At 43.0% G+C, this 27,222-nt stretch overlaps 1 protein-coding gene across 4 annotated transcripts in view; it reads left to right on the forward strand.

Annotated features, from left to right (window-relative positions):
• Window positions 1-27,222, forward strand: part of rps6ka2 (ribosomal protein S6 kinase, polypeptide 2) — a 665,937-nt gene that overhangs the window by 436,399 nt on the left and 202,316 nt on the right. For all 4 annotated transcript variants that reach the window (XM_068044824.1, XM_068044826.1, XM_068044825.1 and 1 more), the window contains 3 exons: window positions 2,522-2,628; window positions 14,970-15,007; window positions 15,130-15,272. In XM_068044824.1, coding sequence (XP_067900925.1) covers window positions 2,522-2,628; window positions 14,970-15,007; window positions 15,130-15,272 — 288 coding nt within the window. The remainder of the gene's footprint in view (window positions 1-2,521; window positions 2,629-14,969; window positions 15,008-15,129; window positions 15,273-27,222) is intronic.

Below are 27,222 nucleotides of genomic sequence, written 5' to 3' on the forward strand. Positions count from 1 at the left end.
CATGCGGCGGCAGGGCCACCCTCCGCATGGGTAATTGCGGCTGCAGTGGGAAGAACCCCCCTCCGTCACCATTCCAGCTGATTTTACACTCGTCCCACCTCCAAACCCCTTGCAGGGAAAGCTTAAAATTCCACCCTATGAGTTCAGAGCCAGTATAGGTTGATGAAAAAGTTTCATTTCTTCCAGCAATAGATGATTTTTCTGCTACTGAGAGAAATATAATTTTTTTTAAATAATTCCCCAATAGCAAATAGAGTGGTTTTGAATAAAATTCAGTAAATTTCCCCATTTAAGTGAAAAATGCATTGACAATGCTCACAGAAGACTTCTAAATACTAGATAAAGCAACCAAATTAATTGTTAAAAGTCCATCTTATGTGGCTTCAGATGCCTCTTTACTTTTTGTGCCTCTAACATTTACATTTCCCCTTCAGGCTTTCATGTACATATGAGAACTGGTTTGCCTCTGTCTTATTTTTGACACATATTTATTTTCCATGTGCAAAGCAGAAGAAAAGTGGTGTATGACATGGGGCCTCTGGCCCCTTTATATTTCCGGGACTTCCAGAGATTTCCTCAAGGAAAACTGGTATAAAATGATAATTCTCTGGAAATGAGGTGGAAATGATATTACTGCACCTCCACTTCATTTCTTTAGGTCTCCACCCAGTGAGTACCCTTATGATGCTTGCTCCCAGAGAGAAAAAGTCTTTCTGCTTGCGGACTCAAAGCGCCTGAGAAGGGGCTGAGATCAAGGTCCTGGAGGCTCAAAACAGGTGCAGTAAAGGGACTATTTTTGGACAGCAGGTAGAAAGCCCCGGAGCTGGTAGCCTGCAGCAATAGTTGATATTCCTCTCCTGCTGCTCCACACAGGCTCTTGCCAAGGAGCAGGCCTACTTCAGGAGAATATTGAGTTTAGTGTAATAAACTGACCATGGAAGTACAGGCTTTGCATACATGGTACCTGATTTATGCTGGGTGTGGATGACAAGGAGGAAAATTGGCCTGTATTTGTTTTTCTTCGTATATAAGTAATGTTGGGTATAATTTAGATTATATTAGATTAGATAATTTAGATTAAGTTATAAAGTCAGAGTAGCTCGTTGTATTTCCATGTTGTATGCATATAAGTAAGCTCATTCTTATGTTGCCATCTGCCTGAAGACTGTATTAGATATTTTGAAGCTGTTGCTTAAATTATTGTTAATTTCTATAGTGACATTTGTATTGAATATTATGCTCAATTCTGGTCTCAAAGGCACAAGAGAAAGATCCAAAGCCTGGAAGTGGTGCCCAGTGACCTATGGGCCTATCAAAGGGCTGAGTTATAGGGGAAGGTTATCAAAGCTCAAATTCTCAGCCTTTTCATGAGAGGCATTTTACAGAAGTATGTACAATATTTAATGGAATAGCAAATGTGAATCTATTTTAAATTAAACCATAATTACAGAACACAGGTAGAAAGTGGTAAAAAGCAAGTTCAGTAGTCATATTGGAAGCACTTTTTCGTACAAAGCCTGAATAATACGTGGCAATGATTTGCTAGTGGAGTCACGGTAAAAACTCTGGAATCATTCACGATGTTGTGGTGGGTAAATCTTTGGTTTTTTCAGAAGAATGAACCGGGTGGGCTGTGGCTTTTAATTGGGCAGTCCATAACTTACTCTTCCTAGGTGGCTGAGTCACATTAAAAAGTGCTATGATTTAAAATGATTAGTTTATTCACATACTGCTTGAAATGAATGGACCCAAAATTACATGGACCTTTCAGCAGAACATTGGCAGAAATGGACAGGGTCAGCAGGCTTTGCTGCGAGTTTCTGGGGTTGGGGGTGCTTCGCTGAGGTGGAACTTTCATCCACCTCAAACTTAGTCCCCTACATTTGAGAGGCTGGGACCAAGACGAGGAAAGGGTCTCTCCATTATGGAGTTTCCCCTTCTTGGTCTCATTGGGAGCCAGCATGAGTTGGAGGCCGGTACGCCCAGCAAGATGAGGCCTCCGGAAGATTGAACACAGTCCCTCCAACTTGGGGTCCAGACCTAGGAAGAAGCCTGAACCTCTGAAGATTAGGTATGTCTTCGTGTAAAAGAATTATCATTATTGGCACCAGTGTCAACTGAGCCCATGTACATGAAGTGTTTGCCCACTGACCTAGATACCCTGGCAGGGGTGGACTGGGTGACACTGGTGGGCACAATCCCCGTGGGACTGCTGAAATCACTGTGCAATTTTGGGATTAAAAGAATGTATTATTCCTCTTTACAATATCGAAATGCACAGAAAATCAATTTTGGAGATGCTACATGATTATGGATTCTGTAAAAACTGTGAAGAGCTCCTGCGATCAATTGAAAAAAAAAATTATCTGAAGGATTGTATTCCGTTTCTGTAAGATTGACATTTTAAAGATCTTATACTGTGCTCAGGTTTTTATAAAGGATTTGACTATTTGAGGAGAAGAAAATCCTTAAAGTGCCAAATAGCCAGTTAAACACTAATTGCGTAGCTTTCTTCCTGTAGGTTATGTTTACAGAAGAAGATGTCAAATTCTACCTAGCTGAGCTGGCCTTGGCTTTAGACCACCTCCATGGCCTTGGGATCATTTATAGGGACTTAAAACCGGAAAAGTAAGGCATGTTTTTTTCTCTCACAAAGACAAAATAACACTCATGAGACATGCAAAAGATTCCAAGTTCTTCCACTTATGACTTAATTTAACATAGGTAGCAATGTAGTATTCATCTTACTTTTGTTTCAATCAAAGTCGTTTCTTAAGAAACTTGTTGAGAAGTGCAGCTTGGTGTGTGTGCACACAAGTATTTAAGACACATGCATATATATATATTTATTATTCACACACCCACACACATAAGTAATATAAATGTAATTTAAAAAACTTGATACCAGCCTGTTTATTCTAGAGTGTTGTTGACTACATTGTCATTACTGGAGCTCTATTAATGTAAAAGTATCTTTGTAGTTCATTTGTCCGCCTCCAGTCTCAGCTTATAATCATCCTGAAACAGTGAACATGCTATATATTTCATTACTCTCTAATATTCAAAAGGGAAAGAGCTGAGCTATTTCTTTGTCATGAGACATTTTGACATTTAGCAAAAGTACTGAAGTTTGAAGTAAATATCTCTGGGAGTATGATATCAAAAAGACAGAGCAGTATGATAGTTACAGTTTGAAAGCCGAATCCAACAGTGAAACAAAGAAATTCACATTCCCTTCCAAAATAGCTACCTTTTGCAAGGAATAAAAACACAAAGTGCTGGCAAGATCCAGCAGGTCAGGCAGCACCATGGAGAGAGAAACAGAGTTAATGTTTCAGGTCGATGGCCTTTCATCAGAACCGGGAAACGTTAGAAATGTAATATGTTTTGAGCAAATGAAAGCAGGGAGGGTAATAAAAGAACAAAAGGGAAGGTCTATGATAGGGTTAAAGACAGGAGAGATTCAAGGGCAAACAAGCTGGTCTTGCAAGGGCCAAAGGGAGTGGTAATGGGACAAGTAAAGAAACAAAAGATGTGTCTAGAGGAGATATGAATGGCAGAATGAAGAACAGCTGTCACCTGAAAGCAAAAACAAGGGAAAAACGAAACTAAAACCAAAATCTGCAAAGAAAAAGGAATCAAAATGGGGGCAGAGATTACGGACTGAAATTATTGAACTCAATGTTGAATGTGGAAGGCTGTAAAGTGCATAATTGAAAAATGAGGTGCTGTTCCCCAAACCTGCTATGAGCTTCATTGGAACACTGCTGGAGACTGAGGATAGAGAGGTCAATGTGACGGCAAGGTGGAGAATTAAAATGACAGGCAACTGGAAGCTCAGGGTCATGCTTGCAGACTGAACAGAAGTTTTCCGCAAAGCGGCCACCCACTCTGTGTTTGGTCTCTCCAACCTTTTGCAAAGCTTGAGCTTTTCTTTTTTAACTAAATCTCAAATCCTACCTTCGCCTGGACTGAGGCCAACAGTGAGGCAATTCCAATTGCTGCCTCAGTAACATTTGTGTCCTGATCTTCAGGCATAAAATACTCCTTTTGTCATGTAGAATGACAGAGAACTATATTATTTGCTGAATGTGCCGCTTTGTGCTTTTCCTGAATGGGGGAAATAGATAGAAGAATTAAGCATTACATTAAATGGACTAAAACTAAACAGAAAAAAGAAGAAACTTGTGATATCAACTCTAGTATTTAAAGGACCAATCCAAAGATATATCAATTTTCATGACCTCAGAATGTCCAAAAGCCAAAGAAATACTTTCAAAGTATAGTCACTGCTATAGTATTGTAACAAGTCTTCTTCTTTGGCCTCCTTGTCTCGAGAGACAATGGGTAAGTGCCTAGAGGTGGTCAGTGGTTTGTGACGCAGCGCCTGAAGTGGCTATAAAGGCCAATTCTAGAGTGACAGACTCTTCCACAGGTGCTGCAGATAAAATTGGTTGTCAGGGCTGTTACACAGTTGGCTCTCCCCTTGCGCCTCTGTCTTTTTTCCTGCCAACTGCTAAGTCTCTTCAACTTGCCACTCTTTAGCCCTGCCTTTATGGCTTTCCGCCAGCTCTGGCAATCACTGGCAACTGACTCCCATGACTTGTGATCAATGTCACAGGACTTCATGTCACGTTTGCAGACGTCTTTAAAGTGGAGACATGGACGGCCGGTGGGTCTGATACCAGTGACGAGCTCGCTGTACAATGTGTCCTTGGGGATCCTCCCATCTTCCATGTGGCTCACATGGCCAAGCCATCTCAAGCGCCGCTGGCTCAGTAGGGTGTATATGCTGGGGATGTTGGCCGCCTTGAGGACTTCTGGTTGGAGATTTGGTCCTGCCACCTGATGCCAAGGATTCTCCGGAGGCAGCGAAGATGGAATGAATTGAGACGTTGCTCTTGGCTGACATACGTTGTCCAGGCCTCGCTGCCAAAGAACAAGGTACTGAGGACACAGGCTTGATACACTCGGACTTTTGTGTTCTGTGTCAGTGCGCCATTTTCCCACACTCTCTCGGCCAGTCTGGACATAGCAGCAGACGCCTTTCCCATGCGCTTGTTGATTTCTGCATCGAGAAACAGGTTACTGGTGATAGTTGAGTCTAGGTAGGTGAACTCTTGAACCACTTCCAGAGTGTGGTCGCCGATATTAATGGATGGAGCATTTCTGATGTCCTGTCCCATGATGTTCCTTTTCTTGAGGCTGGTGGTTCGGCCAAATTCGTTGCAGGCAGCCGCAATCCTGTCGATGGGTCTCTGCAGACACTCTTCAGTGTGAGATGTTAATGCAGCATCATCAGCAAAGAGGAGTTCCCTGATGAGGACTTTCCATACTTTGGACTTCGCCTTAAGACGGGCAAGGTTGAACAACCTGCCATCTAATCTTGTGTGGAGGAAAACTCCTTCTGAAGACTTGAACGCATGTGAGAGCAGCAGGGAGAAGAAGATCCCAATCAGTGTAGGTGCGAGAACACAGCCCTATTTCACACCACTCAGGATAGGAAAGGGGTCTGATGAGGCACCGGTCTGCTGAATTGTGCCTTTCGTATTGTCATGGAATGAGGTGATGATATTTAGTAGCTTTGGTGGACATCCGATCTTTTCTAGTAGTCTGAAGAGACCACGTCTACTGACGAGGTCAAAGGCTTTGGTGAGATCAATGAAAGCAACGCAGAGGGGCATCTGTTGTTCGCGGCATTTCTCCTGTAGCTGGCAAAGGGAGAACAGCATGTCAATGGTGGATCTCTCTGCTCGAAAGCCACACTGTGCCTCAGGGTAGACACACTCAGCCAGCTTCTGGAGCCTGTTTAAAAAGACTTGAGCGAAGACTTTCCCCACTATGCTGAGCAGGGAGATTCCACAATAGTTGTTGCAATCACCACAGTCACCCTTGTTCTTATAGAGGGTGATGATATTGGCATTGCGCATGTCCTGTGGTACTGCTCCCTCTTCCCAGCACAGGCAAAGCAGTTCATCGAGTGTGGAAAGTATAGCAGGCTTGGCACTCTTGATTATTTCAGGGGTAATGCCATCCTTCCCAGGGGCTTTTCCACTGGCTAGAGAATCAATGGCATCACTGAGTTCCGATTTTGTTGGCTGTTCGTCCAGCTCATCCATGACTGGCAGAGACTGGGCTGTAAGTAGACATTGGGAAAACACAGCAGGTTTCTGCAAAGAGAAAAGCTAAGTAAATATTTCAGGTGCAGAGCCTCGATCAGATTTGAAGTCTTTTACATTTCAGATGTTGATAGACATGACAAATTTCCATATTTTGCTGTTTTTGTTTCAGTGTTCACAGTTTTAAAAACATTTTTGTCTTTGCTAAATTGTCTCAGTAGTTATTCAAGCATCGAAGAATGCTTTATTTTAAAATGACAATTTTGCAAAGGTTTAACAATGAGACAGTCAAATCTTATCATCAAATTCAGTACTTCATGTTCCCCTATTCCATGTCATAAATTCCAAGATCCTTTCCCATAATTTTTTGTCCATTAAAAATTTATGCCAATGTCTCTGGGACAAAGATTTGCAGAATGAGGTTTTAAGTGTCAATGTGTAATGCAGAACCACCTGCTATATACCTGATTACAATTGGAGCTGGATGGTCTGTTAAATGTCTTCTGTAAATGATGTTGGACAAGCTGCATTTGGTTTTACATTGGTGCCTGTTTAGTTTGGATCAAGGGAGAGTGGCATCTGTGAGATGGCTCCCCACAGTCACTTCGCTAAATGCATCTCTTTAATCCTGCTGACAGGATTATGGATTTCCTGGATGTTGGTGCATTTCTACTATGAAGTACAGCCAACAGACATTTCTCCCATCTTCAACATCCCTGTAATGTCAGTGTGCCTTCAATTTTGTTTGCGAGGGGTTTGGATGAACAGCACTCCACTGTATTGTAAATTAACAACTGATATCAAACTGTATCTAATTTCAGGATTCAAATGATGATTAAAAATCATTTGAATTTCATTCTTTCACTTTATAGCATCATCAAAAACAATGAACGGATTCTTGCCTTGAAATCAGTCCCAGGTATCCATTACCCTTTATGTAAATTATCTGAATCCAAATTGGATTCCTATCTTGTAATCAGTCCCGGGTATAGTTTTTTCTCTCTTTAATATTTTGCTCTTTTCTATTTTGAAGATGTGTAGAAGCAAAGTATCACCACAGAAACAACTTATATTTATAAAGTGGCCTCATTTTTAACCCTCGCTCCTAGAACTCAGGAAGTGAACCGCCTCAGAGCCACTGACCTCCGAAGTACATGTGAACGTTGCGGGGTGGGGTTCCAATATACGTGGGAAACCCAGACATGGTTTTAGTGTGTGGCATTTTAACACAGACACCTCATTATAATTTTACTTCTGGGTTTTCTGTTGATTATGTGACAGCAGACGTGATTAGGACCCACATGTTGTGATATCAACTCAAGTATTTAAAGGACCAATCCAAAGATGGAATTTAGAGGAGTTGGGATTGGGAATCAAGAGAGGAAGAACCTTGACAATTAATTCAGAATAGTCAAAGGCGGCGCCTGCTACATTGACACCTCCCTTGTCGTACTGCTGGGGGCAGTGATGTGTTGCAGATTGAGACACTCTTCCTCAGCAATGGGAGGAGGAAACCTGCTCCTGACATAAAGGAGGTGTGGCTGGAGGTGGCTGAACAGGTCAGCAGCAGGAGCATTATGACCTACTTCTGACTTAAGTGCTAAACTGTGGGGACATGGTCCCTCTTGGCCTTGGTCAGCAGCATAGGGTGTACAGTCAGCAGCATAGGGTGTACAGTTAGCAGCACAGGGACTCGAGCCAGGGGATCAATGGCACAGCAGCACAAAGGGAAACCAGCATCAAAGTCAACAAATGAAGCAGCAGTTCAAGCAGGGCTGGCAGTCTTTTAAATATGCCGCGAGCACCTGGGTTCATCTCAGCTGTTGATGCCATTGGCATCTTGTCACCCGCCCCAGTCCTCCAATGAGACTGGCCTCATGCCTCTTGCATTCAAATGGGCTGGCCGCTGCGTGATCACCGTCAGCTGGCCGCATACGTGACTTGTGGTGACACCACCCTCATCCGGTGTCACCGCAAGGACCCGCGACAGGCTGATAAAATTCAGCCCTATTATTCTGAGGATTGTAGATGGAGGCGGCATTGTAACAGCATAAAGCATATCCATTGAGGAAGAATCGGGTAAAGGTAAGGAAGAACCAGAAGAAGGATGGACAGCACAACACCGGGGAGCAAGAGAGATCAGGGAGCAGTTGATTTCAGCACTTTCATTGTCCTGCTGAATACACTCACCTGACAATTGGCAAGCAGCCCCTGTACATTGCATAGTATTACAGAGAATGTACAGCACAAAAACAGAGCATTCAGCTCAATTGGGCTATGCTGATGTTTATGCTCCACACACCCCTCCTCCCACCTTACTTCATCTGACTCTATCTACATGTGCTTCTATTCCTTTCTCCCTCATGGCCCTATCTAGCTTCCCCTTAAAGGCTTCTTTTATATTCTAACCACTCTCTGAGTAAAGACATTTCTCCTGAATTCCTTATTGGATTTATTAGTGACTATCTTATATTTATGGCCCCTAGTTTTGGACAACCCCACAAGTGGAAACGTCTTCTCTGCATCTAATGTGTTAAACCCATTCATAGGGCTGGATCTTGTGAAGGCAGCAGGGCTCCCGGTGCGGGCCTAAAAGTTGGGGGAAATCCCACCTCGGCCTTTTTCCACCCCGCTCGGCGCGATCCTCCATTGTTCCAGAGGTGAAGTTTCCAGCGCCGGGATCTCTGTCCCATTAAATATGCGTATCCCGCCGCCATGAGCTGCCGGCTAACCACAGGGCTGGAAGCTCAGCAGTATCGGAGGCACCACCAGGAGCAGTGGCCACTGCCAGTACTGCAGAGGCCTCAGACCCAGGCCCAGCAGTGAAACCCCGGACCGCAGGTAAGTGGTGGGGTTGCCGGGGCCTGTCTGGAAGGTCTCGGTGTGGGGCTTTGGGGGGTGGTTGTAAAGCCCAGGGGGAGGGGTGTCCTGGGAGGTGTATTGCTTCCCAGCCAGGGCCCTCTGTGGGGCCACAGATTTCCCATAGAGGAGGGACACCTCCCTCAAGCCTGCAGGGAGGGTGCCTTGATTTACAAGGTGCCCTCCCCACATGGTGGAGGCTTCCCCGCCACTGGTTAGATACCAGTGGTGGTGAGAAGAGGCCACCTAAGGGCGTCAAATGGCCTTTGGGCAGGAAGGCCGTTGTCAACCTATCCTGCCCCCAGCAAGATCGCAAGGCGACGAGGCGGCGAGGGCCCTTCTGCACCCCCACCACCCATTGCAATTCGATGGGCCCCCCGCCTCTGACCTTGCCTCAGGGGGACCATAAAATACAGTCCATAATTGTTGGAACCTTTATTAGGACACCTTCAGACTTCTCTTTCTGGAGAAAAGCACCCCAGCCTGTTCTGTCTTTTCTGATGGTTCTAATCTCTCATTTCTGGTATCATCCTTGTAAATCTTCTGTGCACCTTCTCCAGTACTTCTATGTCCACTTTGTAAGAGACACCAGGGGCTTGTGCAATGAGAAACTTTTTTATGTTGTCTGATGCAACATAAAATGAGATGCGTGCAGTTCAGGTTGTTTGAAGATCTCGAACAGGTTTATTAAACAGCTAACAACTATATACAGTACAAAGCTATCTATTTGCAGATCTTGCCTCTTGGTGTTACAGCACAGATTGCAGCTGGCATGCAGTCACATGACTATGTCCGGGCACGTGGCTCATTAGCATACTAAGATCTTAAAGGTACATTACTCTTAAAGGCAATCACACAACATCCCCCTTCTTTCCAAAGATAAATCTTGTATGCTAACAGTAAAAACACATAACATTAGATAGCATCAAAATTATTTACACATGGCTATAGATTTTGAAATTTACAAGAATAGAGGCTCAAACGTCCATAGGTCACCTTGGTGATTTGACAACTCTTGCTCAGGGACATTGCTTCTCATCTGTTGCTGTTCTTTCTGAAGTTTCTCCCTCTCTGCATTAATTTTCTGTTGCTCTGCCTTCAGCCTGCTAACATACTCTGTTGCTTTTCTCAAGATGACTGCTTTTGGGCCCTTGTCATTCTTGGAAAGTTCTGCCACCTCATCTCGAAAAGCCAATAGATGTTGCTTCAACTCATTCCTCCTTTGTCTCTTCATGACATTGTGTGTCCTTCATCTCTCCTCATCCTCCGCACCTGAAGGCTTGGGACTCAAGGTCGAGGAAGAGTACTTGGTCTCATGGAGGTACCTGTCCGTTCTGGCTCGTTGTGGTGCTGGTGGTTCTCTAGAGAGCAGAATTGAAGGCGTGGCATAGTTGTGCTGTTGCTGGTTTTCCGACTGCACCGTTTGATGCTGGTCAGAATCTGCGAGGAGGTTCCGGTCCTTGGAGATTTCCCCTTGGCAATGCTCTCATGGATAGTTTTGATGCTGAGATCCTTGCACGCTGGTAGTCCTGCCACTGCAGGTCCACTTGTATCTATTAGGTGGAACTTTTGTGGTTTCCAAGTTGCCGTATTTGCATTGCATTGTTAATGTGCCACTGCAAGGGACGGGTGACCCATTATAAGCAGATAATTTGGCAGTTGTTGGTTGTATCATGGATCTCCAGTGACTGTGATACGTATCTTTGAGAAATGGGACAGGTAGGATATTTGCCGGTGTCAATCTTGACCTTGAGTGTGTGTTTGCCAGCTTTCTTTGGGCATGTGATGTTAATAGTTGTAAAAGCTTCCATTTGTTGGACTTCATCGACATGGTGTGTCAGGTTCACAATGTGGAATGCTTGCTCATCTTCTGACTGAGATTTACTTGTCTCTGAGTCTTGGCTCAAGTCTGTTTTGCTGTGGACTTCATGCATTAGCTTGTGTTTATACAGGTCTCTGGCGTTTGCCTTGTTGCTGTTGCCCTGTTGTTTGTTTGGTTGTGTCCGACCCTTGCTTCTGGCTGTGTCTTTGCACCCAGAATTCCTGTATAGTTGGGCGCAGTGTCCTTTTACACCGCACACCTTGCACAAGTCTTGAAATGCAGGACAACTTTGCCATGAGTGAGAACAACCACATTTACCACACAGCTTGCTTGCCCTTTTCGACCTGGTTTTTGTGCTAATACTTTTGGGTGCAACTGGTGCTTACAGGTGCTGTTGTCCTGCTGCAATGGCTTTGTATTTTCTGCCATCTTCCAGCAGTGCATCAATTATGCTTTACAGACCAAATAATTACAGAACCAGAAAAGTAAGCTGCAAAAATAATGATAGCAATTGGAAATGAGGGATTGCACAGAATCAATACCTCTGAATTATCTGAACAGGACCAGAAAGAACCCACTAAGATATGGAAAGTGCTGGAAGATCGGCTCTGGTCACAAATTAATTTTAGAATTCATCTAGAATTCACAGCTGTGACTTTTTTTTTCCCATAACGTCTTTTTATTATTCATTCATGGGATGTGGGCATCACTGGCTAGGCCAGCATTTATTGCCCATCCCTAATTGCCCTTGAGAAGGTGGTGGTGAGCTGCCTTCTTGAACCGCTGCAGTCCATTTGGAGTAGGTACACCCACAGTGCTGTTCGGAGGGGAGTTCCAGGATTTTGACTCAGTGACAGTGAAGGAACGGCGATATCGTTCCAAGTCAGGATGGTGTGTGACTTGGAGGGGAACTTGCAGGTGGTGGTGTTCCCATGCATTTTCTGCCCGTGTTCTTCTAGTTGGTAGAGGTCGCGGGCTTAGAAGGTGCTGTCTAAGGAGCCTTGGTGCGTTGCTGCAGTGCATCTTGTAGATGGTACACACTGCTGCCACAGTGGTGGAGGGAGTGAATGTTTGTAGATGGGGTGCCAATCAAGCGGGATGCTTTGTTCTGGATGGTGTCGAGCTTCTTGAGTGTTGTTGGAGCTGCACCCATCCAGGCAAGTGGAGAATATTCCATCACACTCCTGACTTGTGCCTTGTAGATAGTGGACAGGCTTTGGGGAGTCAGGAGATGAGTTACTTGCCGCAGGATTCCTAGCCTCTGACCTGCTCTTGTAGCCACGGTATTTATATAGCTACTCCAGTTCAGTTTCTGGTCAATGGTAGCCCCTAGGATGTTGATAGTGGGGGATTCAGCAATGGCGATGCCATTGAATGTCAAGGGGAGCTGGTTAGATTCTCTTTTGTTGGAGATGGTCATTGCCTGGCACTTGTGTGGCACAAATGTTACTTGCCACTTATCAGTCCAAGCCTGGATATTATCCAGGTCTTGCTGCATTTCTACATGGACTGCTTCAGTATCTGAGGGGTCGCGAATGGTGCTGAACATTGTGCAGTCATCAGTGAACATCCCCACTTCTGACCTTATGATTGAAGGAAGGTCATTGATGAAGCAGCTGAAGATGGTTGGGCTTAGGACACTACCCTGAGGAACTCCTGCAGTGATGTCCTGGAGTTCAGATGATTGACCTCCAACAACCACAACCATCTTCCTTTGCGTTAGGTATGAGTCCAACCAGCGAAGAGTTTTCCCCCTGATTCCCATTGACTCCAGTTTTGCTAGGGCTCCTTGATACCATACTTGGTCAAATGCTGCCTTGATGTCAAGGGCAGTCACTCTCACCTCACCTCTTGAGTTCAGCTCTTTTGTCCATGTTTGAACCAAGGATGTGATTTCTGGAATGCTTCAACGAGTGTTGATAGAATCATCAGCTCCATTATTCAGTCTGACAGCACAGTTTCTGAGAAGTCACATTCGTTGCCCTTATTACGGCATCTGCTTCCGAACTGGTCTATTGATTCCTGTGGCTGTTGCCTGTAGGACATCAATTCGAGGCGGTGAATTCTAAAATTCATTCGCATATAGTGAGTAGCCGATTAAAGCAACTAATGGCCTATTAACCTATTAATGGAGGCCAACTCGGATTTTCCAGTTTGCTGTCCATTTTGGTACCGGTCCTGACTCCACGTTCTCTGACCTTCGTCTTCTGAAGACCTTATCGAAGGTCTTTTGAAAGAGCATGAATATTACACCTACTATATTACTCTTGCCTTTTCTTTCTGTTACTTCTTCAAAGAATTCAATCAGGTTGGTGAAACATGATCTTCCCTTTTGGAATCTATGCTGACTGCTTTTTATTATGCTTTCTGTTTCTAGATGTTTTTCTACTGCTTCTTTGAGTAAGGATTCCATTATTTTTCTTAACACCAATGTTAATCTGACATCTGTAGTTCCCTGGACTTTTTCTATCTTTCTTTTGAAATATAGAAATAACGTTAACGTTCTCCCGTCCTCTGCATATACAATAGTGTCTATACTATTGCTTCTTTAGCTTCTTTTAGTATGTACAGATGTAATCCTTCCAGACCAGGGGTTTTGACCTCTCTCATGTAATTCAATGCAAAAAATCTGTTGAAGTTGGTTACAGGCAGAAAATTGAATTCAAATCTCTTGACATTGAAGTGCTCAACCCTTAGTGCTTTTCTTAACAGAAGGTTTCCTCACCCTATTACCCCTACAAGTTGCTTCCACAATTGGCTTCAACAGAGCTGATGGAAGGCAGCTGCTACTTCTGTAAAGACCGTTCAGATGTTTGTTAAACTGAAACAAAAATTCACCCATCCAGAACTCACCGAGATTTATAATTAAGGCTGGAATTAAAATCTGCGCCTGTCCCTCAAGGGAGGTGTCAAAAAACCTGGGGCTTGTCTGTATCACATTTCTGGCCAAAACCCTTCTTAGCCAGAAGGAAATAAACCTTCCCTTTAAGAAGTGCATTCCAATTTAAATAAGCCTCTGGCTAACCCACAGGAAATTTGCTCCCCACAAGTTGTCGGGTTTCTGGCCATGTCAGCTAATTCAGTAGGAAACACACTGGTGAGATATAATGAGGCCCAGGACTTACATTACCTGAGCGTGTTTTGGTTTAAACTGGCGAGCTTCAAATTGAAATGAAAAATAACCTGCCCAAAATTGACCCAAAGTTAACATTGGAGCACACATCTTTCACATCCTCATCAAAAGCTCTTCACAGCTAATGAAATCATTTTTGAGGTGTAGTCACAGTTGATTTATAAGCAAACATAACAGCCATTCTGTATACACAAGATTCCACAAATAGCAAATGAGATAAATAATCATGCTCTTTTCTGAATAGTGCCAACAGGGTGATTACAAGGTACAAATACAATCCAAGATTCAGATACTTTATATAAATATGTCCACCTGAACAAGCAGATGGGACCTCAGTTTAATGACTCACCTAAAAAATGAATCTGACAATTTGATAGTCTCTCTGAGTCTCTTATATCTGAAATTTCAGTGTAGATTGCATCCTCATATTCTGGAGTGGAGCTTGCATCCACAACCTTCTGAATTGGAGATGAGAGCCCACCCACTGAGCAAGCTGACAGTAATCAAAATAACCATTTGCCAAATGGAGGTGTTTTTGCTCATGTGAGAAATTGAAGGGAGCTTGCGAGTTACAACTCACTCACACTCACAACATATAATCTAAAATGTCTTTATTCACCCTCAGTAATAAGTTACCCTCTGTTTAACAATATGACAGATGCTGAAGATTCAGAATCAGTGAGCCATCAGTTGGCTGAAAGCACTGAAAGAAGACATTAATTACAACTCTTGCCATCTTCTGTCTACCATCAGTAATGGAAACAGAGTTAATCCTGTCTGGGAGCATTACTGTGCACTGTTAGCCCAAGCTGATAATCACTGACACTTCACCTAACTTTGAAGCCTAGAGTAAAACCCAAATGAAAAATGACCAGAATCTGTGCTTGGTACTGACATCATTCTATTTTCCTGTAGCAATATTGTCATTAGGAAAAGACTTTGTGGTATGCCTGAGTTTCAAATGTTGATGTGGGCTTCAGTATTTGTCTACATTGAGGGAATTCTCACTCCATTTTCCTGCTGTTTGAATTTTCAGTGTACTTCTAGATGAAGATGGCCACATTAAAATAACAGGTGAGTACTTGTTCATGAGGATCAAACCTAGCAGCACTGAAATTGAACATTTGAATTGCATGCATCATTTCTGACCATTTGACAAGATTTCAGCTATATTAAAAGTTATTCTTGTTGCTCAGACTTTGGGCTCAGCAAGGAGGCTGTCGACCATGACAAGAGAGCCTATTCCTTCTGTGGGACAATAGAGTACATGGCTCCTGAGGTGGTCAACCGGCGTGGCCATGCTCAAAGTGCAGACTGGTGGTCTTTTGGCGTTTTAATGGTGAGTGAAATAAGTTTCCTCCATTAACAATGGGAAAAGCGATAAGATTTTCTGTCAGGTATTTTTCCATTTAATTTTTCAAAGATGCAGTCTAGTGTTGGAGTATTAGATTCTTTATTAAAGAAGGACATTGCTGGCAATTATCTTTCATTTTTGCCAAGGGAACTTTGATGAGTAAGTGTTAGGGACTGAAAGTGAATACAAATGAAGTAAAATCAGCATGCACCAATGACACATGAGAATTGAGATCTTCCTGCAATCTGAAACCTTTGTATTGGTATGAAAGAAATTAAATTGATGTCTAATTAAATTTAACATCAATATCAAAGCTCTCGTTTTCTGGGTTACTGTTTTCTTTCTTTCCTCCTTCTCCATGATGTGGTTATTGATTTAGCATGTATTAAAAGCTCTTGCATTTTCATTTTGAATTTATTATAAAGAATCTGACAGAATAAAAACTTAGTTTAACACAAAATTAGTGGCATGTATGGTAGCATTTCTGCCTGATTGATATATTTAAATATGCTCCCTTGAACAGTTTTGCAGAGACAGTAATGCCAATTACATCAGTATTATGACAAGAAAATCCTGACTTGTTCATAAAATTTAAATGGAAGTTGCTATCTGTGTGACAGATATCCTAACTGTACTTACAGTGGATGCATTTTTTTAAAAACATGTCATACCCTAACTTGATTTCACATTTGTGTCAATTACTGTGAATGACAAGATTTGAACCCTCTTAGAATTCAAAGCCTAGAAACTGGGTAACATAGTACCTATTTTTCTGCACTGCATACCCTCCTGAGGCTCACATTTGACTGGAAATGTGCAGAAGTTGGTAAGGCGAAACAAGAGATATTAGGGTCCACTCATGGAAAAAACCCTAAAGTTGGCCTGCAAAAAAAAATTAGTCCCTGACCTTAAGGCCCCTGACCCCTTATCTCCCTCCCCTGGACGATTCCCCCACAATCCCTGCCCCTTGATCCCCCTTGATAAAGTGCTACATAATAGCCTTGTCAGCAAAGTTGGACCCATGGAATAAAAAAGAACATTGGCTACATGGATACAAAGATGGCTGAAGGACAAGAAACAGAGAGTAGCGGTGAAGAGTTGTTTTTCAGACTGGAGGAAGGTATACTGTGGGGTTCCCCAGCAGTCGGTACTAGGATCACTACTTTTCTTGATATATATTTTGGAGCGATTTGCTGGTGCGATTGGGGAGGACTTAAACTAACTTGGCAGGGGTGTGGGAAGCAGGAAATAATAGAAAGGAAAACCAAGGTGCACAAAGAATTGGGAGAGACAGATAGCACTAGAGTGGGAAATAGTAAGGTATTGGTGGATTCAGAGTAAGAAGGAAAGTAATAAGATCTAAATTAGGTTTACTGTGTATGTATGTGAATGAGCAGAGTGTGGTAAATAAGATTGGTGAGCTACAGGCACAGTTAGCCATGTAGAAATATGATGTCATGGTGATAGCAGAGACCTGGCTCATAAAAGAGCAAGACTAGGTACTAAATATTCCTGGATACAAGGTGATCAGGAAAGAAAGGAGGAAGGGTAGCAGAATTGATTGAGGGGAACATTACAGTGCTAGAGAGAGAGGATGTCCTAGAGGGTCAAGAACAGAACCTATTTGGTTAAAGCTAAGAAACATTAGAGTTGCCATTACATAGCTGGGTGTATTCTATAGGCCACCTACTAGTGGGAAAGATATAGAGGAACACATTTTCAAGGAAATTACAGAGAGGTGTAAGAATTATATAGTAGTTATAATGGGGGACTTCAATTATTCCAGCATAGACTGAGATAGTAATAGTATAAAGACAGAGAGGGGCAAGAATTTCCAGAGTGTGTTCAGGAGAATTTTCAACATCAGTATGTTTCCAGTCCAACAAGGAAGGAGGCATTGCTGGATCTGGTTCTAGGGAATGAGGTGGGTCAAGTGGATCAAGTGTCAGTAGAGGAATATTTAGGGGACAGTGATCACAGAATCATTTGATTTAGGTTAGCTATGGAAAAGGACAAGGAGCAATCCAGAGCAGAAACACTTAGTTGGACAAGGGACAATTTCACTGCAGTGAGAACAGATCTGGCCCAAGTAAATTGCAATCAAAGATTGTCAGGCAAAACTGTAATGGAACAAAGGGCTGCCTTTAAAGAGGAGATAGTTCGGGTACAGTTAAAGTACATTCCCACAAGAGGGAAAGGTAGGGCAAACAAGTCCAGAGCTCTCTGGATGATGAAAGAGATAGAGATTAAGATGAAGTTGAAAAAGGGTGCATATGATAGATGTCAGGTGGATAATACAAGTGAGAACCTGGCTAAATATAAAAGGTTCAGAGGGGAAGCAAGAAACCAAATAAGAGAAGCAAATAGAGAGTATAAGAGTAAGGCAGCTAACATAAAAGGGAATCCAAAAGTCTTCTATAATGATCTAAAAGGTAAAAAGGTGGTACAAGGGTGAGTGGGGCCGATTAGAGACCTAAAGGGGGATGTACACATGGAGGCAGGGGGCATGAATGAGGTACTAATTGAGTACTTTGCATCTGCTTTTGCCAAGGAAGAAGATGCTGCCCACGTCATGGTGAAAGAGGAGGTAGTTGAGACACTGGATGGTCTAAAAATTGATTAAGAAGAGGTATTAGATAAGTTGGCTGTACTCAAAGCTAGTAAGTCACCAGGACCGATGGGATACATTCAAGGATATTGAGGGACGTAAGGGTGGAAATTGTGGACACATTGGCCATAATCCTCCATTCCTCCTTAGATACAAGGGTGGTGCCAGAGGTTTGGAGAATTGCAGATGTTACACCTTTGTTCAAAAAAGGGTGTAAGGCTAAGCCCAGCAACTACAGGCCAGTCAGTTTAACCTTGGCAGTGGGAAAACTTGTAGAAAAGATAATTCAGGACAAAATTAACAGACACTTGGACAAATGTGGATTAATTAAGGAAAGGCAGCACAGATTTATTAAGGGCAAATTGTGTTTAACTAACTTGCTTGTGTTTTTTGATGAGGTAAGAAAGAGGGTTGAGAACAGAATGCAATTGATGTGATGTACATGGACTTCCAAAAGGCATTTGATAAAGTGCCACATAACAGGCTTTTCAGCAAAGTTAAAGCCCATGGAATAAAAGGGATAGTGACAGCATGGATATAAAATTGGCTGAGTGACAGGAAACAGAGAGTAATGGTGAATGGTTGTTTTTCAAACTGGAGGAAAGTATACAATGGGGTTTCCCAGGGGTCAGTATTGGGCCCCTGTATTTCTTGATGCATAATAATAACCTTGACCTGTGTGTATAGGACACAATTTCAAAATTTGCAGATGACACAACACTTGGAAGTATTGTGGACTGTGAGTAAGATAGTGATAAACTTCAAAAGAACATAGACAGGTTGGTGGAATGGGCGGATAAGTGGCAGATGAAATTTAATGCATACAGGTGTAAAGTGATTCATTTTGGTCGGAAGAATGAGGAGAGGCAATATAAAATAAAGGGTACAATTCAAAAGGGAGTGCAGGAGCAGTAGGACCTGTGGGTATATGTGAACAAATCATGGAAGGTGACAGGGCAGGTTGAGAAAGCATTTAGTAATAACGGGTCCTGGGCTTTATAAATAGGGGCATAGAGTACAAAAACAAGGAATTTATGATAAACCTGTATACAACACTGATTCAGCCTCAACTGGAGTATTGCGTCCAATTCTGAGCACCACACTTTAGGAATGATGAGAAGGCTTTAGAGAGAGTGCAAAAAAGATTCATGAGGATAGTTCCAGGGATGAGGAACTTCAGTTATGTGGATAGATTGGAGAAGCTAGGGGCTGTTCTCCTTAGAGAAGAGAAAATTAAGAGAAAACCTGATAGAAGTGTTCAAAATCATGAGGGGTCTGGACAGAGTAGTTAGCGAGAAACTGTTCCCATTGGCAGAAGGATCGGGAACCAGAGGACACTGATTTAAGGTAATTGGCAAAAGAAACAATGGCGACATGAGGAAAAATTCTTTTATGCAGCGAGTGGAGGCAGTACAGAGAAGATTTACTGGACTAATACCTGGAATGGGCAGGCTGTCTTACGAGGAAAGATTGGACAGGCTGGACTTGTATCCGCTGGAATTTATAAGAATAAGAGGTGACTTGAATGAAACATATAAGATCCTGAAGGGTCTTGACAGGGTGGATGTGGAAAGGATGTTTCCCTTTGTGGGACAATCTAGATGGTAGATGTCATGGAAATTATTAAAAGAAATAAAGACTTCCATTTATAAAGTACTTTTTACAACCTCAGGACATACGAACATATGAACATACGAATTAGGAACAGGAGTAGGCCACTCGGCCCCTCGAGCCTCATCCGCCATTCAATAATTTCATGGCTGAACTGATTACTCCACATTCCCGCCACTTGTTCTTCATTAATAGAGTGGACAGAAGCATTTCACATGAACACATTAACATGATGTTGAAATTACAATTTACCACCAGTTGTGTCAATATGGCTTCAGTATGGTGTATATAATAGTTTAAGGTTGTCTAGCTCAGGGGTCACCAACACATTAATCGTGAGCTACTGGTAGCTCGCTGTCAGTCTTTGAGTAGATCACATAAAGCTTTGAAAAATTGCACTAAAAAAGTTTTCTTTGAAAGAAAAAAAATCTACACGTGAGCAAATGTACACTCTATTAGTAGTATATTACAATATACTCCTCGATATAATGGAAATTATTTGATGTGTCTCTGCTCTTTGACCTGTATCTGGCCCGGACACCGCACCTGATGCCACTTGTTTTGATTCTAACTGCCCCGTACTCTCCAATCAATCTTGAAAGACCTTTCATCCACCAGTGTCATGGCCAATCAATTAGACGCGATGTTTCTTCGCAAGGCTCAGGTGAGCGCATCCGCCGATAATGGTCTGTATCTGGAGGGAGCAGCTGGACCTGGGGAAGAGACTGTAGCTGGAGGGAACAACTGTTCCTGAGGAAGAGTCTGTACCTGGAGGAAGCAGCTGTTCCTGGGGAAGAGTCTGTACTCGGAGGGAACAACTGTTCCTGAGGAAGAGTCTGTACCTGGAGGAAGCAGCTGTTCCTGGGGAAGAGTCTGTACTCGGAGGGAACAACTGTTCCTGAGGAAGAGTCTGTACCTGGAGGAAGCAGCTGTTCCTGGGGAAGAGTCTGTACTCGGAGGGAACAACTGTTCCTGGGGGAAGAGTCTGTATCTGGAGGGAGCAGCCGGACCTGGGGAAGAGTCTGTACCCGGAGGAAGCAGTCAGACCCAGGTAAGAGTCTGTACCTGGAGGGAGCAGCCAGACCCGGGGAAGAGTCAGTACCTGGAGGAAGCAGCCAGACCCAGGTAAGAGTCTGTACCTGGAGGAAGCAGCCAGATCCAGGTAAGAGTCTGTACCTGGAGGAAGCAGCCAGACCCAGGTAAGAGTCTGTACCTGGAGGGAGCAGCCGGACCCGGGGAACAGCCTGTACCTGGAGGAAGCAGCTGGAACCGGGGAAGAGTCTGTACCTGGGAGGGAGAGCCGGAACCGGGGAAGAGTCTGTACCTGGAGGGAGCAGCCGAACCTGGGGAAGGAAGTATCTAGCTAGCTAATATTTTTAAGGGGAAGGTGTTACCGTACACTCGAATAATGGATGCTGAAAATTTGAACCTGACTTACCGGCGAGCATCTGAGCCACTCTGTCAGGGGTGCCCTCTCCAGTTACAAGCCGAATTGCATAGGACTGCTGGACAGCATGCAGTGTCAAGTATCACATTGAAATAAAGTTAAGATCAGTTTTCCTTCATATTAAATATTATATAATGTAATTATAATAGCTACATATTTAGTTTGCATTTATCTATCCATCTTTTTTCAATATTTTTTTAAGCGGCTCATGATATTTTTCATTTCTCAGAAGTAGCTCTCACTAAAGAAAAGCTTGATAACCACTAGGCTAGCTCAGTGCAATGTACAGTCTGCTGCTTGTTAAGCATTTGCATATGCAATTAATAACATGTTTGCTTTACACCAGATGGTACCTTTACATTTTATCACAATTAATTTGAACCTTTCACAGTAGTCTTGATTCTGACATTAAAAAAAGTTTGCAGAAAGTGTGATAAAACTTAGCTTCCTTTATCTGGATTGTATTATGGCTGAAAAATAGATTACATTTAGTTTAAATGAAATTGATTTCTTGTCAAATTTTTCTGCCCCTTAATTGAATTTAACGTAAAGACTGAACAGTGTACTTATTGAGAAACGGTGGTAGGAGAGATTTTTAATTACATTGTGGCCTCTGCAACACACATTAGTGTAAGACAGAGGTTTAGCATCCTTTCAAATTAATTACAATTGACTAAAGATGGTGCATTTTAAAAAAAATGAATCTTCAGGGTGTGGGGATTGCTGACAAGGCCAGCATTCATTGCCTATCCTTAGTTATCTTTGGGAAGGTGGTGGTGGGCCTTCTTTTTGAACTGCTGCATCCATGTGGTGAAGTTACTGCCACAGTACAGTTAAGTAGGGAGTTCCAGGATTTTGACCCAGCATCAATGGAGGAACAGTGTTGCATTTCCACGTCAGTTTAGTGCGTGACATGCATCGAAACTTGGAGGTGGTGGTATTCCTATGAACCCCATGCCCTTGTCTTACTGGCCAGTGCAAGTCACAGATTTGGGAGGTCTTGTCAAAGAATCACAAGAACACAAGAACTAGGAGCAGAAGTAGACCATATGGCCCATCGAGCCTGCTCCACCATTCAATACGATCATGGCTGATCTTGGGCTTCAATTCCACTTTCAAGCCCACTCCCCATATCCCTTGATTCCCTACGAGACCAAAAATCTACCTATCCCAGCCTTAAATGTATTCAATGATGGAGCATCCACAGCCCACTGGGGTAGAGAATTCCAAAGATTCACAACCCTTTAAGTGTAGTAATTTCTCCTCATCTCAGTCCTGAATGATTGACCTCTTATTCTGAGACTGTCCCTGTGTTCTAGATTCCCTGACCAGTGGGGACAATCTCTCAGCTCTACCCTATCAAGCCCTTTCAGAATCTTGTACTCCTCAATTAGATCACCTCTCATTCTTCTAAACTCCAGATAATATAGGCCCAATTTACTCAGCCTCTCATCATAGGACAACTCCCTCATCCCAGGGACCAATTTAGTAAATCATCACTGCACCGCCTCCAATACAACTATATCCTTTCTTAAATGTGGAGACCAAAACTGCACACAGTATTCCAGGTGCAGTCTCACCAAAGCCTTGGACAGTTTTAGTAAGACTTCTTTATGCCTGTACTCCAATTCCCTTGCAATAAAGGCCAGCATGCCACTTGCCTTCCTAATAGCCTGTTAACTTTGTGCGTTCCTTGTACAAGTAACCCCAAGTCTCTCTGAACATCAACACTTACCAGTTTCACACCTTTTAAGAAATATTCTTTTATTCTGTTAAAAAATAATCATTGGAGAGTTTCTGAGTGCATCATGTAGATAGGATACACTGCAGCCAGCATATGTCGGTGGTGGAAGGAGTGGATATTTGGCTAGTTGATGGGGTTCTGATCAAACAGTGTTTTGTCCTCGATGGTGTCGGGTGTTCTTCTTGAGTGTTCCTGCAGCTACGCCAATCCAGGTAAGAGGAGATTATTCCAGCATACCCTTGTATTGTGATTTGTAGGTGGTGGAGAGGCATTGGGGAGACAGCAAGTGTAGCCACAGCATTTGTGCAGCTGGTTCAGTTGAGTTTGTGGTCAATTGTGACCCCCAGGATGTTGATGGTGGGAGACTCAGTGATGGTAATGTCACTGAATGTCAAGAGGAGATGGTTAGGCTCTCTCTTGTTGGAGATAGCCATTGCCTGGCAATTGTGTAGTGCGAGTCTTACTTGTCACTTGTCAGCCCATAGCTGGATGTTGCCTAAGCCTTGCAGCATTTGGGCATGGACTATTTCATTATCTACGGAATTGCCAATGAAGCTCAACATGACAAAAGCATTGGTAAATAGCTCCACTTCTGATCTTATGATATAGGTAACTGATAAAGCAGTTGAAGATAGTTCAGCCTAGGATATGCCCTGAGGAACTCCTTTTTTTTTCTTTTCTTTTTTTGTACTCTGTATCTAATCCTGTTTTTTTTTTCTCAAGGTGGCCTTTATACCCCAGGCCCCCCCTGAGGAACTCCTGCAGCGATTTCCTAGGGCTGAAATAATTGGCTTCCAACAACCACAACCTTTGTGTTGTTATGGCTTCAACCACTGGAAAGTTTTCCCCTGACCCCCCAGTTTTTTTACTTCAGTTTTATTTGGACTCGTTGGTGCCACACTAGGTCAAATGCTGTCTCGATGTCAAGGGCAGTCACTTTCACCTCAATTCTTGTGACCATGTTTGGCCCAAGGCTGTAATGAGGTCTGGAGGTCAGTGGTCCTAATGGTACCCAAATGGAGTATCGGCGAACAGGTTATTGATGCCTAAGTGAAACTTGTTAGCACTGTTGATTTTTTTTCTGTCTCTTTGCTGATGATTGTGAGTAAGCTCAGGGTAGTCTCCTAGGCCCAACCATCTTCAGCTGCTTCAAAAATGATCTTCCCCCTAACATGAGGTCAAGAAGTGGGGATGTTCACTGATGATTGCAGAGTGTTCAGTATCATTCCGACTCCTCAAATACTGAAGCAGTCCATGTTCACGAGCAGCAAGACCTGGATAGCATTCAGGCTTGGGCTGATAAGTGGCAAGTAACATTCGTGCCACACAAGTGCCAGGCAATGACCATCTCCAACAAGAGAGAATCAAACTATCTCCCCTTGACATTAATGGCGTTACCATTGCTGAATGCTCCACCATCAACCATGGTAACTCAACTCCTGACTCTCCAAAGATTGTCCACTATCTACAAGGCACAAGTCAGGATTGTAATGGAATACTTTCCTCTTGCCTGGATGAGTGCATTTCAAATAACACTCAAGAAGCTTGACATCACCCGAAGCAAAGGGCAGCACAGTGGCGCAGTGGTTAGCACCGCAGCCTCACAGCTCCAGGGACCCGGGTTCGATTCCGGGTACTGCCTGTGTGGAGTTTGCAAGTTCTCCCTGTGTCTGCGTGGGTTTTCTCCGGGTGCTCCGGTGTCCTCCCACAAGCCAAAAGACTTGCAGGTTGATAGGTAAATTGGCCATTATAAATTGTCACTAGTATAGGTAGGTGGTAGGGAAATATAGGGACAGGTAGGGATGTTTGGTAGGAATATGGGACTAGTGTAGGATTAGTATAAATGGGTGGTTGATGTTCGGCACAGACTCGGTGGGCCGAAGGGCCTGTTTCAGTGCTGTATCTCTAATCTAATCCACTTAATCGGCACCCCATTGACCACTTTAAATATACACTCCCTCCAGCACCGATGCACAGTGACTGCAGTGAGTAACATTTATAAGATGCACTGCAGCAACTCACCAATTCTTCTTCGACAACATCTTACACACCTGTGATCTGTACCATCTGGAAGGACAAGGTCAACAGACGCATGGGAACACTATTATCTGTAAGTTCCCCTCCAAGTGAAAAACTGTCCTGACTTGGAACTGTGACTGAAAAACTTACAATCACCCACACGGCTGGGCATTACCAATGTTGACTGTAGGCCTGGATCTGAGATGATCAGTTCCTGTTCTGATGAAAGGTAACCAACCTGAAATGTTAAATTTGCTTCTCTGTCCACAGATGCTGCAAGACCTGCTGAGTATTTTCCAGCACTTTTTGTTTTTATTTATTATTTATGATCAGTCCCCATCCTTCGTCACATAACTGCAGCACAGTTATGATGTGACTTATTTTTATAATAAAATGACTCAGGACTTCTAAGACATATGTTCTATTGTTCATGCTGTGCCGTGTCTAGCAGGTAAACATCCTCCATTTCATGCATAGCCCAGATGAACATGATTATTTCATACTGGGTGCAACAATAGTTTTTTTATGGCAGAAATAACTCAAAACAAATCTTCATACACTCATGTTATTTGAAACAAAACCTCTGCTGTTTGAGCCAATACAGTAACTGCACCTGGCTCTGAAGTTGCTAGAAGGTGTGAATGTCTCATCTCTCTCTTCGAGAGGAATCAATCACAGTTACAATGGCCGGATTCCGTTACCATTGTCTATGATGCTGGCCTTAATTATCATATCGATGGCATGTCCCTTGTACCGTTGTGCAGGGTAATCAGTTTCTTAAATACATTAGCTGATGGTAGGTGATGGCTTTTCATTTGGTACCATTGTTCCTTTGAAAGCACTTAGCCAATGTTTGAACTCCTTTTGATGTGTCACTGTCTCTTCTGAATGTCCAAATTAACCCTTTTCTGCCCAGCCTGTGCTGCTGGCTGCAGCTTGGCTTTTTGTATTGTATTCCAAACATGAGGTCAAAGCATGTTGGTGGGTCTGAATTTTATAGTCCATAAATTTTCCCAGTTGGAGGGAACTCTGATCCTACATCTCACCCCTTTAATATCTCTTTTATACTAGAGATATTACTTCTGATGAATCTTCAGCCTTGTCTGTATTATGCAACCACCAGCACCATCCCATGGGAATGCTTCCCTGACATTCTGGACCACCGCCTTCCCTCTGTCACCTGTACCTTGCTGGCTGTGGTATTTAATTTTGGGCAGGGCACTGATGCTTCACCGAATTTGTACCCAATGTGTTTGGAATACTTGGTTAAATTTGACCCCAACCAACTCGGCCACCTTCCCTCATGGAACTATGTAGCTATCCCATCAGTGCCACGTGTCTTACCCCACTGTGTTACAGTGGGCCCGGCTCCTCCGAAATACCCATAAGTGGAAGACATCTCAATGCATCCTCGGTCTATCTGTCCTGCTCCAATCAGGATTGTCATCACATTCAGCCACAGGGTACGTCCCATCTTGTGTTCCTGGCTCGACTTGCTTCTGCAGAGAAGAAAAAGAAAAGAAAATAGCACTGCTTTGAGAGGTCTTCCCTCCACAGGTCAGACTGAGGTTATGTACAAATTTACACTACCTGAGAGATCTTTCCTCTACAGGTCAGACTTCCTGTTATTTTTATTTTTCCCAGGTTGGGACTTCTTGCAGTTTGGGGTTAGTATGCGAGGAGGTGTCCAGGGCTCCCTGGATTGGGGTGTCTGACTACTCCTTCGTATCGCCCCACTCTCTGAGCCTTGCCTTTAAACAAAGAAAACTCCCTTTTCCAAAATTGAAACCCCTTTCTTTAAAAAAACATTTTCCAAAATTGTCTTATTTCACCCTTTAAATTCCTTTTGTCAAATGATCCTTTGCTCTTCCCGCAGTCTGAGCTTAAAACACACAGTTTGAGTGTGTCTTTTCTTAATTCCAATCTCTAACTCGCATGTGTGAATTTTTGTCTGGAATAAAATCCCCACATGTTTAACAAAACAAAATTCCATACGAATTGAAATTTTGATCAAAAATTCCAACTCAAATTTATAACTTCGAACATATGCTTATTTCCATTACTGTACCCCTCTAACAAGGTCACAATTCCCATTGTGAAATCCCCTTTAACCCAAAGGTAGTAAAATTTAAAATTAAACAAAATCACAACTTCAGAAAACAAACTTAAAACATACATCCTCCACACAAAATCTTTATTTCACACACACATTCTCTTACTGGAAGCTTCCCACTTGCATTCTCCATGCACACGCCTTAAACTTTATCAACTTAAATCAATTAACATAGCACATGTTTTACAAAGGAACAGAAGAAAATAGCTTAAGTTCTGGGTTCTCAGGTCTTCTTCAAGGTCTCCTTTGAAGCAACTGTAAGTAGGAACTCAAGAAAAAGTGAATTTTCACAGTACAATGTAAGACAAAATTTAAACCTAACAGCAGCCTCACACAGCATAAGAGAGAATCCCGTATATATCTCTCTCAGAAAAATGACCACAATTATTATTT

Source organism: Heterodontus francisci, chromosome 13 (genome assembly GCF_036365525.1).
Source record: "Heterodontus francisci isolate sHetFra1 chromosome 13, sHetFra1.hap1, whole genome shotgun sequence".
Taxonomy (NCBI): Eukaryota; Metazoa; Chordata; class Chondrichthyes; order Heterodontiformes; family Heterodontidae; genus Heterodontus; species Heterodontus francisci.